This window comes from Lissotriton vulgaris, unplaced genomic scaffold (genome assembly GCF_964263255.1).
Source record: "Lissotriton vulgaris unplaced genomic scaffold, aLisVul1.2 SCAFFOLD_1192, whole genome shotgun sequence".
Taxonomy (NCBI): domain Eukaryota; kingdom Metazoa; phylum Chordata; class Amphibia; order Caudata; family Salamandridae; genus Lissotriton; species Lissotriton vulgaris.
Window position 1 is genome coordinate 687,964 of NW_028246048.1, and position 13,399 is coordinate 701,362.

The following is a 13,399-nucleotide window of genomic DNA, read 5'->3' on the forward strand; positions in this document are numbered from 1 at the left end:
CATAAAGCCCATTGCAGTCATCTAATTTAGACAAGATTAGTGCTGTGACCAAAAGTTTTTGTAGATGGGGAGGGATAAATGGCATGATGACCCTTAGGAGGTGACATACCACTGAATCGATTTGGTTCACTTGTTTTTTTTAAAGTAAGACACCTGTCGAATATCACTCCGAGATTTTTGACTTTCTCCACCCGTGTGGGAAGGTCACCTAGATTCTGTGGCCACCAGTTTGGGAACCAGAAAATGCTGTTTTTGCCAAACAGCAGAACGTCAATTTTGCCTGAGTTATGTCTCAGGCAGTTCTCACTCATCCATGAGCTGATGTATTCCATGCAGTTGCAGAATTTTCCAGCTGTCAGGAAATGGTTGTCTAACACCGATACGATGATTTAGGTGTTGTCTGCATGCGACACCATCGCAAACCTGAACTTTCTGATAAGTTTGATTAGATGGAAAATCTAAAGATTAAACAATGTGGGAATGAGGGATGCGCCTTGAGGAACGCCACATGGGAGGATGAAGGTTTTTGACACAAAGCAGTTTATGGCTACTTGTTCTCTCTGAGAGAAAGGAGTTTGGAAGGGAGAGAGCAGTATCTCTGATGCCCAGTTCGTGGAGGCGTTTTATGAGGATCCAATGCCTGATGGTGTTGAAAGCTGCAGAGAGATCTATTAGAATCAATGAGGTGTTTTCACTTCGATCTATGATTTCTCCTATGTTATCTGCTTACATTATATAAGCTGTTTTGGTGCTATGTTATTTGGTCTTTCTGACTCCACCTTCTCGGGTTGTTAGATTGCGAGTAAACCACAAAATCTACCCTCTGAGGTGGAAGAAGGCTTTTGGGGAGCAGTGGAAGTGTCCACTTATTCATTCCAAACTCCCTGCAGCAATCCTTAATGAAGTATCCACTCGGAAGAGGTATCCTTGGAAAGGGGAGGGGAGATATTTCCACCTATAGCTGTCCTGTTGAGTGTAGAGGAACGGGGTGTGATATTGCTTGCATTACCAGAACTCTTGCATTCTGGCCAATTCATTAAATCAGAGTCTTAGGATGTAAAATATTTTCAATACATCATATGCTATTTACAACAGGAATACACATGAAAAACGTTTATATCATACGGATGCGTGCAGCGTTGTACTTGAGTAAAAAGGCCCTAAAAGATGGTGGAAAGAGGAAATACATGAAAAGTAACAGCGTTGTAGGACTGCAAATAGGGAAGACATGATTTATATACACAATGCTAACAGTTCTCATTGGCTATCTGTGTATGTGCAAAACAAAAACAACAATTGGCTTGCTGTATCAGCATTTTTATTTATAAACAAACAGTAATCCCCATTTACTTTATTCACTTTATTTATATTAAGAATGCAATTTACAAGCAAAATATAAGAATTCATCAGAACAAAAAAAGGCAGAAGTAAACTATAATATAAATGTCACAAATCTAACAGAAAAAACAAACAAAAGGAATACAAGAGTAAAATATCATTTGAATAAATACTTTTTTTTAAATTCATGCTATAAAATAACCCTTAATGGCAAGTTATTAGAGCATCAGTGTAGCTAGCTTCATGTACTTCATATGATGAAGTGTGGAGTTTGTGAGGTTACCAGTTTATATTGCAAGGTTATGACACAGAGAAAAGTCATTCAAATTGTTCAAACATTTAGCATGATAAAAATATGCTACCAACCTGAAAAATAAATTCAAGTGACAATGACTAATTACACAGACTGGAGAGAAGAATGCTACTGGCTTCTAGTGAACCTTGTTCCAAAATTAGACATGGAACATAGAATTTTATTTTAAATCTGGAGTATATAACCTATGTGTAACAGATAGGACAAGTATTTTTCAATATCTGTAGTAGCCAGTGGTTACATGCATGTTTGCCTACTTTGCATTATCCAAGCCTTTTCCTTTAAATAGCACACTTAAAGAGATTTTAATACATTTTTATTAAAAAATTAACTAACATACTATATTGTTCTGGCACTTTGTTAAATATAAGAAAAATAACATGCACTTGTTATAAACCTTGAACATTCTGAATGACTTTATTAAACTGCTCTATTACCAAGTACTATTAAATCTATGATTCATTACCGAGATAGTCAGAAAAGAATTACATTTACACAATTTCCAAATACTTTCATATAAAATTTAATAAATAACCCTGACCAGTCTAAAAGCACCATTCATGGGTAAAATCCCCTTAGAAAATAGACTAGGTGTTGCATATTTGAGTCCCTTTCAGTCGAGGTTGCATGTGACCCCATTCAGGAAAATTATTCTAAGTAGTGAATATCACAGTTAACTCATATAAAACATATTCAAATAAAATACAATGATGTTTCAATAAAAGCTCACTGTTTAACGCCTCAGACAGCCTTTCCTTGGATTTCTGCCATCACTCATGTAGTAACATTACCTTAAAAAGCCCACGTTTTAATGCTTCATAAGGTTTTATCATTTTGGCTTTAAGTAAACTTCTGACTTAGGTATAAAACATTGAAGGATAAAATGTATTCCTACACATGCCTGGGAAGAGTACAATCTCAGTAGAAGGCTCTCATTTTAAGTCTACAGTACAACCAATTCTACAGTGTACAAACAGGATCCTTAATGCTACACGTCACACTAACCACTGCAGAACCAATTGGAAAGAGCTTCGGAGACATCCCAAGATAAACTAAAATAAACGCCCGATATAATACAGAACGTTTTAACAAATCTACTTTCTAAAGTATTCACACTTGTAAGAAGTTACAGGGTAGCTATAGGATTAGGAGCACTGAAATTAACTGTTCAATACCACAAACTTTAGCAAAAGTATAAAAGTCTTTGTTTTCACAGTTTGTAATTACAGGTTAAACATATAAATGTACACATATAGATTATAAAATAGGACACTGTCACTGCTTTCACATTTTTATATGTACTTTAAAGGTAGCTCAAGAACAGACTCAGTTATGAATAGACTTTAAATTATTTCAGGATGTAAATTAGTTATGTAAAAGATAGTCACAAAATATTGTTTTGTTAATGGCATGCAATTACTGCACTTGAAATGTAAAACCCTACTGCACTAAATGAGACTTCCAAACAAAAAATAACAGTGATAAAAAAAGGCTACCTTCATAGGACTGCCTTCCCAAGAGTCATAAAACCATGAAAAGTGAACTGCAGATTGACGTGTTTTGGTTTAGGGTAACAATAAACCTGGCATGTAGCCATGTGGCAAGGCACAATCGAACTGCTGATGCCAGATTATTTTTCATTTTCCAAACACTTTTCCTTATGTTCACGCTCTTTTAAAAGATTGAAGTAATGTTCAAAGAGATTAGGTGGATTCACATTGGCCTGCATGAATGCATCCTTCAAAGCACTGCTGCATTTTACAGTAGCGTTATGGCTTGATAATTTAACACTGGTTGCATGGAATAGAGGAAACACTAAAACAGGATGCAAGAGTGAGCAAACAAAACCTGCAATAAATCAGAATACTGTGAAAACCGATACATAGCCTGCCCTGAAGAGTTCTACTACAATGTTTGTACCTGAATCTGTACACACTAAGCAATGCATATTAAAGATTTCCTTTTTATTTTAGCAGAAACAGATTTGGATAAGTCACTCTTTGGTAAACTAATATCAGCTTGTAAATATGTAATTTAACACAGCCCATGTATTCAGCATGTTACTAATACTTACTTATGAAATCACTGTATGCCGAAAGCAAAACAATGTTTTTTTTGTTTTTCTCTGACTGTTCAAACCACTTATGATAAACAAGAGAATGAAAAAAGCAGAAAGGAAACTTGGTGGCAAAATATTTTTCATGCAGTAGTTTACCTCTAAGTTTCTTGATTTCTGGTGTTATGTTACCTTTGTTCTTGATTAAGGAATACCATTTGTTTTCACATTATACCACACTGACAGAACTGATATTTTTTTTTTTTAAGTACAGCGTCACATATAAGGAGACATATTTGATAAAAAGAAGAATAAAAATATCCTTCCTTTAGAGCTTCCACCTTTGCATGTAGGCCGGAACACTGGTTCAACTTTAAATTAAAAAGGAAGATGTAATGGCTTTTCTCTAGCACATTACACAGACAACCACAACTATTGCTTACAGTTTCAGTATTTTGACTTTTCCTAAGAATACTACAGTACGCTTTTCACATGCTTTTTTCTTGTAAGTAGATGAAGAAAGACAACAGTGCATCTCTCTAAAACCCACAAGAACACCAAACAGGCGTACTGCAAATACATATATAAAATACCTTTTCTTTAGTGATAGAGCTTAATCCACCAGTAAAATGATTCAACTCTATTTCCTTAGCTGGTGCATTTCCACTACCCAAATTAGTGCCATGTCTTCGACTTTAAATATGTGTTAAAATTACTGCTACGATTGGGCTTAAAAACAATACAGTACACATTTAACTATAGGACCAAATCTTGCTCGATGTACACATCATGTAAGTTCCAAGAACAATTAATTGGCCTTATTTCAGTATTTGGTTTACTTATATTTTATGATTCGCAGCTGTATAAAACAATAACTAATTTTGGGCATACAAGTTTGTACTACTGTGCAAAGATAATCAATGGTGATCCAAAGTGTACCAACTCTTACAAATGAAGAAAGTTGAAGTGTGTTCAAACAAAATATTCCTACTTTCACTTCAATTACGAAAATAATCATGTAAACGTATAGTATCATATTTCTATGCAGAGTGAGGCAAGGGAGCATAGTTCCCAGGGGAGGCTGTCACTCACTGAACAAAGACAGAAACATGATATTACACAATACTATAGTTAAATATTATTTATTCCACATTGCTTCGAATAGCACAAAAAAACTGTCATATAGAAATAAATCCTGGCTTCACTAAAACTAATAAAAGGAATATAATTATACTTTCTGTGGGTATGTATACACACACACATTATATATATATATATATATATATATATATATATACATACACATATATATATATATATACACACACACACACACAAATACTCAAGCATATGCATCCCATTGTCCACACGCTCCTAAAAATTGTGTCCAATGTCAACAGTCCCTCTCCACTAGGTGAGTACCCATCACAAATACACTTAAATAAAGGGAATGGGCAACTAATAAGGTAGCCCCATACAAGATTAACTTCCGCTCTCAAGCTCGCAATGAATAAAGGTCGAACAGTACCACCACATTTTTACTAGATTTAGCATGGACTTACTGTGCAAGTAAGTCTTTCAAAGTAAATCAATTAATTTGTCATGATCAGTCAACCAGTATATGTTAAACATAGAGAGTTTTGACTAATGGGTTCCAAACAAATAATGCAATTGCATTCTGCAATGTGCTATAACCACCAATGGGTTTCCCAACGCATTTTAGTGCTAAGCACTGAACTTTCATTTGTATTCTATAACTTTCTTTCATTTTTCCATTTTTAAAATTCACCACAAACAAAAGAAAGGTGAAGATGTTGCATTTTAACTGGTTTACATCTCTTTCTGGTGTTATTTATTACAGTGTTATTCCACTTGCTTTGCACTGATTCAATGATACTCTTGAGACGAAAACCTAGAGCACACTGTCCACTTAGAAAAAGAGACCATGAGTTTGTAGAGTTAACACTGAAGTCCTGGAACGCTTATATCAGCATCTATAGGTTAACAATATATATGTAATCAAAATTTAAAAAGCTAGTTTTAGGTTTTAGTTTGAGAGAATACTAAAGAAGCAAACCTTAAAAATATGCATTGATTCATGTGCTTTGTTTGGGCTGCACTTGGCATTTAGCATCATCATTAGAGAGGTTCACCACTACGTGAATCAACTGGTGAGTCCATGTTTGTTTCAGAGAGTGAGGTGTCATTATGGACGTTCTGTTCCACATACATGTCCGTTCTTTCTGGTGACTCCAAGCGACTTCTCACTTCTGCCACTCCAGGGTGATTTTTTCTCAAATGCTGGTTTAGAGTTCCTTGAAAAGGAAAGCATTTTCCACAGACCTCACAGCGGAAAGGTTTATCATCTGTATGACCACGAATATGATACTCAAGCTGGTCTTTGCGTGTATATTTCTTTCCACAATACTTACAAACAAAGGGAGTAATACCCATATGCAAACGCATATGTCGATCGAGGCTGCCCTTCTGGTTGAAAGTCTTTCCACAGTAAATACAGATTAACCGTTCACTGTAGGGGTGCCAGTAACCTCTAGAATTCTTCTCTTGTGGACTGGTGTCACATCCTGTGGTGGTAGCCAGTGGATCACTGTCTGCCGCTTGCATCAGCCTATGCATGTCACTGTGTAAGTGGGAGGCACGTTTCTGACGCCCGCGACCTCTGTAACCACTAAGCAATGACCTTGAAGGACCAGAGCTGCCTGCATTTCTAAAGGATTCCGAAACATGGGCAGAAGGGTATCCAGCTTGAGAAAATGATGAATATGCATGCTGCAGCACAGATCCGTAAGAACCAACATTTACAGCCACCACTTGCTCGCCATCCACCATTTCTGTGTGATAACCATCATCGCCAAGGGAAGAGCTGTCTGAACAACTTGGCCGGTCTGATTTTTCCATTTTAATTTTCACTTCTTCAATCTGGTTTTCTCTTGGTAAAAGATCGCTTTGTTCATGATCACCATCAATCTGGATTTCATGCTCTGAAACACTACCACTGCTTCCTCTGTCTGACTGACCCTCTTCTTGTAAGCGGCTGCGCAAGGTGTTGCTAGTGTCCATCTTTAAATCGCTCACTATGGACTGCCGAGGAGGACAATATGGTGGTGATATTTCTACTGGATTGGCAAAATAGCTACTCTCTTTAATTCCATTGTGGTTGCCTTGGTTCTCTTCAGCTTCACCTGTGACAGAATCAACAACACTAAACTTAGAGTGAATGCTCTCTAAAATCTTCGTGCACTTGTCAATCACACACTGCATTTGCAAAAAGCTGGCTGCCGTTAAAAAACTAACAACGTCCTTTAGCTGCAAGGACATCCTTCCAGTGTAGCAAAAAGAAAGCAACTGCTCAAAAACAATTGGGTTTTTAATGACTGATATGGATAAGCCACTCATGGTGCTCAATGCTGAGTGATCGCGGAAGTAAGGAGAGCTGGCGGCTAAAACTGCTTTGTGGGCTCTAAAGGGTCGACCCTGAATGTGGACAATGATGTCACACAGCTTTCCTTGAACTCGTAATTCATTTAATTGGCTCAGAACAGTATTGCTGTACTCTGGTACATCAAACTGGATGAAGCTGTTACTGTCCATTTCTTCCGATGTACAATTATCTGTTTGGAAAAAGAACACAAATACACGTTTCAGAAAGGCAAAATTCAAAGTAATCGACAAAGCTCCTAGAATTAAACAGATCGCTGAAAAACAATGCAATTCAATTTCAAAAGTAACACAAGACAACTCTAAGAGAAAGTAAGCTAATATGCTTCACTCTTAAGTGTCTAAGCATCTGTGCAAGTTTTAAAGCGAATCTATACGGTGTATTTTTTTCAATTAAAATACTGATTCTTATGAGAAATCTAAAAGGGATTTATTAGTGTTACATTGCTACTACAGTCCTGAAGTAAACATTCCAACTAGGGTAAGGCAGCCACACCATCTCTCCCTTTGAAATCATACCATTCTTTCACTGAAAGTTTTACTGGCTGTGCATCTACACTGGATTAGAAGTGGCTACTTCTACTTGCAATATAGGATTAAAAGTCACAGAACACCCTCACAGAGGTTCCTGGAACTGAAAAGGGGAGCATTACCTCAATGCATTAAAACCTAAACAGACTTTTGATATTTTGTTAGGAAATGTAACAAACAAGTTATTTACCTGTAAACTTGGTTATACCCAAATGGAGATTGGAAAATTGAATTTGTATGGTGTACATAGCTGTGCTACAGATATGAAACTTTAAATATGCACACTCTAAGAACAGCACATACATTAGAGGAAGTAATCTGAATGAAAAAAGGTACCATAAAGAAAACCCGAAGGCAGGTTTGAACAGGAAATGTATTGCGGCTAAACAGAAAACATTCAGAATTATAAATCCATGTAAAATCTTGATGTATGTTAACTGCAAACCTGTTCCCTTAAAGTAGCAAAAGGTAGCTTTATGAGCAAAAAGTTGTGGTTATGGTAAAACCGAAAACCAACACTCCTCCAATTTAGATGAGTGATAGTCATTGGTATTACAAGCCTCCAACAGGACGATACAAACAAGGGTCACTGTAGGAAGGTGGATATCTGACTATATGGTTACTCCAACGTTTTGCCTAGTGTTTAGCTGGTTTTTGACTTAGTTGGCCTGGGATCCTGCTATTCAGGGCCCCAGGCTATCTGCTCTCTCTGTAAAATGGACTCCTTGTACTTTAGGTACATATCTAATTGGATATTGCGTCACCTTTGTGAGCCCCTGTATAGTGTACCACAGGTACCCAGGGCATAGGTGCATTCAAGGCCTACCAGGGGCTGCAGCATGAAGTATGCCACCCCTGGCTGGCCATCCAAACTGACACCACAGGCTGAACACTCAGCTTGGGCAAGGTGGTGTAATCACCCCTTGCTTAGATATAGTATTCCTATATCTACCCTTATATATAGACACATATATACCTATAAGTCACTCCTATGGAAGGCCTTGACAATCCTGAAGGCAGAGTGCTTGGTTTCATGCAAGATGGTGCTCTAGCATGAGCTGAGCCTGTCTGCAGCTTTCAGAACCATGTCCTTATAGCTGTTCTGTGATATAGCCATACCATATACTCTTAAGTGCATTATAATCCTCGCGGTTAATGCTAACTTTGGTTTGGCTTTATCAAAACATGTTGCGTATGGTGTTAAACACTCTGGAATACTACCCCCCCCCCGCCAGTCCTGGCGGTGGGGGTAGCATTCCACCCTTCTAGAGGGAGAAGACCTGTAGTTACTGCTTTACCCGGTTAAAGTTCAACAGAGCCTCAGCATCACAAAATGGATGCTGCTGCCACAGACACAAGTGTGACCTCCTGCTGCTGGACGAAACTCCGGCAGGGGAGGCCTGGACAATAGGTTTCCATTCAAGGGAGGTGCTGGTACCTCTCCAGACAGCCTGTAGTGGATTGGGGCAGGGTGGGTTCAATGGAAAGATGCTTTTCCAGACACTGCCTGGGGCACACAAGGTGCTCCATGCATAGCCCGGTTCAAACCAGTTGCTGGGGCACGCCAGCCCCAGCTCTGGTGTAAAACTGGACAAAGAGAAAGGGGTGTAACCACCCCCTTCTCAGGTTCCACCCATAGGAGGGACCTAGCAGGTAATCCAGCCCCTTAGTTTGGTATAAAGTTAGGAGCTGTGTCTAGAGACATTAGATTATCCTGGAAAGAAAGTCTGAAACTAAACTCTTGGACGTTACATATCGACTGGAAGACTGAAGACATCTCCCTTGTGGTCAAGGAGTGACCACCCTGTGCAAACAGGCACCAACAGTAACTTGCTGGTTTGCTTTGTTGACGCTCCCGCCAGAACCCGAAGACTTAGCGACGCAGAATCTAGACTTCCAGACTTCTCTGACTCCGACCCACATCCACAGCAAAGCTGAGACCCGTGGCGGACACGAGAGACGTGGAACCGGACATCCTGGACTACCTGCTTTTTGCTACCTGTGCAGCTTCTGAGGCACCCTCGAAGTTGTGCATTGGGGTTTGAGAAGCCCCAGACCCGAGCAGCATTTGCATCGAAGCACGCGTCTTCGCGGTTGCTAGCCCGTTGGCTAGTGGCCCCTCTGAAGACTTCTTTTTGAAAAGCCACCGCTTGCCTGGTTGCTCCGGGCTTGCTCCTGCTTCCCTGCAAAGGAGAAGCTCCCCAGACCTTGCTGGTCTGAACAGAAGCCAATCTTCCAATCCTGCGTGGATTACATTTGCCACGGTTTGTTGGGTCCATTCCCGATACCGACACCGCCAACAGCTAGATCTGTCGTGGGACAGCTCCACTCCAGCTCCTGGTCGTCGTCAACGCCTCCTGGACCTTGTGGCTGCGGAGACAAGCTTCACCTCTTCACCTGATTGCATCTCGACATCGCCTGGTTCCTTCCTGGTCACTGGCTAGTGATCCAGACTCCTTCCCCTCTGCTTTCAGGTTCTTCACTGCTCCGATCCACCCTTGGATCCATCCGGACACTTTCCTCCTGGTTGCCTGCAGCACTTTCTTGCAGCTCTCCATAGGATTCAGCGACGAAACCCGACACGAAAAGACACCTATGCACCCGGCTTCCCTGGGTGAGGTAACTAGAGTACTCCGGTGCTCCCGTGTGTATTAACTATCCAAGTGTCCTAGTTTAACAGGGTTTTCCCGTAGTCCACCCGGAAGTGTCTGAAATCTACTACTTTGTAACTTTTCTGTTTTTATTGAAACTCTATGGTAACTCGTATGTGTGTTTAGACACTGCACACGCATCCTGTGGGACTCCTACTTCCCAACCTTTGGTTGTCCAGTGTAGCCCCAAAGATACTCTAGGCCCTAGGCATATTCACCTTTCCTGAAGTGGTTCTTATACCACTTACTTAGTATATGGTTTGTGAGGCCCCTAGGGCAGAATTGTATTTTTGCAACTTATAGTATGCTTATTGAGTAACTTGTGCTGTATCTCGAACTCTGACCTCAAAGAGTGCAGATTGGTTGTGTTAGAATTTAGAATTTAGAATTTAAAAACATTTATAGAGCGCTCGTATACTAAAGCAGTTTCTTGGTGTTAGTAATAAATACATATATATTTGACATATACCTTCTGAGGTGTCCTTTCATTTGATATTCAAGGGACTATTATTGGTAAAACAGCTGGCTTCACATGCTCTCTGACGTTTTAGCCTACAACTGCTTTGTCCATGCTACCACTAGCATAGCTAGTCTATAAGGTTGACTTTACAACCATCACCATAAGGGTTCTTTGGACTGGTGCAAGGTGCCCACTAGAATAGTGGACATCATATATCAGGCATACATCTCACAGTCACTGTCAGAGAGACATTCAAACTTTAAATATTTGGAAGAAAATGGTAGCAATATTCTAGTGAACAACACTTGTTAACTCAGAAAACAATTTTCTCCAACTACATAATGATGTACCATTGTGTAGTTTGTGAAAAACGAAAAGAACAAGTCCCAACTTTGTCAGGACGTTACTCTAGGAAACGGTCAAAGTACTCAAGTAAGCAAGCATTCTTCAAGGTTACTCACAGCCTATGGAGTGAACTCCTGTAGTAGACAACTACCCGGGGTCATACAAAATACTGGAGTGCACAATTTCAATATGTATAAAATAACATGTGTATCTTGCCATTTTAGCAGAATGCTAATGACATTTTCGACTACCGACCAATTAAGATTAACCTTGGTCCCTAAACGTGAAGACAAAGTGTAGTGAACTTGCATATTATTGTAGAATCAGTTACTAACCAACTTATAGAGCATCAATTTTCTCAGCATAAATGCAGTGCCTTTTTGATTTAAAGAAGAAACCTTTAAGAACTCCATGTACTATTTAAAAACACTGAGCTGTTTGCTCAGTTGAAATGGATAGCCAGACCCTTGATGCAAGAAATTCATCCAGTCCAATTGATACGCAAAACTCATCAGTGCTGTGGTCCACTCCCAAATATTTGATCCTGCCCTTCGAACTTTTTCAGAGCAGCTCCTGTGCATCCCAGGTTCATCACCTTGTCCCTTATGTTCTTTAAATGCTTTTCTTGATACTTAACACCTTGGCTGCTATGGATTTTCCCGCTGGGTGCTAAAATATCAAGATCCCCATTATTCATGACAAAGCCAGCTCGTCATAAGCACAGGGCAGGTAACACCCATGACGAGCTGGCTTTGTCATCAGCACTGAAGGGGTTAAGTAACTTTTAACTGATGTAAATTGCAACATTATTGTTCCTCATGAAATGAGAAGTGTGGCTCAATGGTTAGAGAGGCAGACCCTGATAGTAGTCTGGCCGGGACCAGGGTTCAATTCCCGCCTCGGCAGGGCTCGGGCTCAATTTCCTCTGACCTGATAATTCTCGCCTCGGTGCCTATTCTAATCAAGGGTCCAACTCTGCACCTCTGGGCAATAGCTTGCTTAATCTTTACAACGGCCCCAAAAACGCTGAGGATGCCTGACTTCATCTTGGGGGTGCCCAGGAGTGGGCTCCTCACAGGGAAAGGCCAGGAAGGGTTCCTCGGCGGTATTCGTACAAGCGCCGAGATGCCTCCGGGTAGTCGTGCGCTATATAAGTGCGTAATTTTCCTTATCCTTATCATGTAAAGCGCTCTGATTCCTTGGGTCTAGCCAGCGCTATATAAAACTCATTCATTAAATATGTTCCCATTTATTCCTCTTTCTCTCTTTGTCTACTTCCCTAGCTCCTATCCCTTCTCCCCTTATGTTCTCCCCTTGCCTGCTACTCTGCCTTGTCCCCTGTCCTTTGTGCCCTTTGACTAAGCACTCCTTCTCCCCTTGTTGGTGAAAGATCCAATATTTATACTCTGGAGTCTCAGCAAACGCACTGAGAGAGTCCACTCCGCCAAGGGAGCCACTCACAGCTGAGGTATGGTATGGCACCCCTTGCCAAAGCACTCCGCACTCCCTCTCCCCTTTTTAGGGAAGGATCCAGTATGTAGGCCTTGGAGTCTCAGATACCCCTCTGAGAGAGTCCACTGCGTAAAGGGAGCCTCTTGCAATAGAGATAGGGAAGTGATACCTCTTCCCATGGGATCACAGCTTACTGGACTTTGGACGTTGCTTTGACTTGTTAACCGGTTTGTGTCCCCGTCGCCCTTCACCTCCTCTTTCCATGCTGTGTCTCTCACCCTCCCCTCCTCTTTCCCGCCTTCATTATCTGTCTACTTCCCCCTGCTCCTACCCCCACCCCTGAATCTCTCCCCTTGCCTGCTTTTCCCCTTACGTATTTGTGCTTATTGTTTATCTCGACCTTACAAGTAAATATGTTGCCATGCTCTAATAACTGTGTAACCTTTGTAACAATTTAACCTGTAACTATGATCTGATACTCATGTAAAGGGCTCTGATAACTCTGGGTCTAGCCAGCGCTATATAAAACCTTTAAAATAAATAAATGATCACATACATTCCCGCAGACTTCAAGCAAATCATCTGGATACTACTGCAGACTTCATATGACAGCCACAGACAATTTTCACTATATTGAGTGCAATCACAATACCTTCACAGATGGCAGGTTGGACCAAAAATATCAGGGTTGAGGTCAACAGAAAGTCTAAAGGACACTGGCCATTAAATCTACAAAGCACTCATACTCCATGGCAAGAACTTCAGAATGTACTAATTTGGTCACGGCACCAACA

The 13,399-nt window shown here is 40.3% G+C and overlaps 1 protein-coding gene across 1 annotated transcript; it reads right to left on the bottom strand.

Moving 5' to 3' along the window:
* Positions 1–1,309: 1,309 nt before the first annotated feature.
* Positions 1,310–7,469, bottom strand: LOC147666157 (zinc finger and BTB domain-containing protein 34-like). Its single transcript, XM_086949261.1, has one exon. The coding sequence runs from the start codon at positions 7,317–7,319 to the stop codon at positions 5,847–5,849; it is 1,473 nt and encodes a 490-aa protein (XP_086805387.1). The 5' UTR covers positions 7,320–7,469; the 3' UTR covers positions 1,310–5,846.
* Between the last annotated feature and the right edge of the window lie 5,930 nt (positions 7,470–13,399).

Coding starts and splice junctions, on each gene's coding strand:
- LOC147666157 (XM_086949261.1), bottom strand. CDS start 7,319: ATGGACAGTAACAGCTTCATCCAGTTTGATGTACCAGAGTACAGCAAT.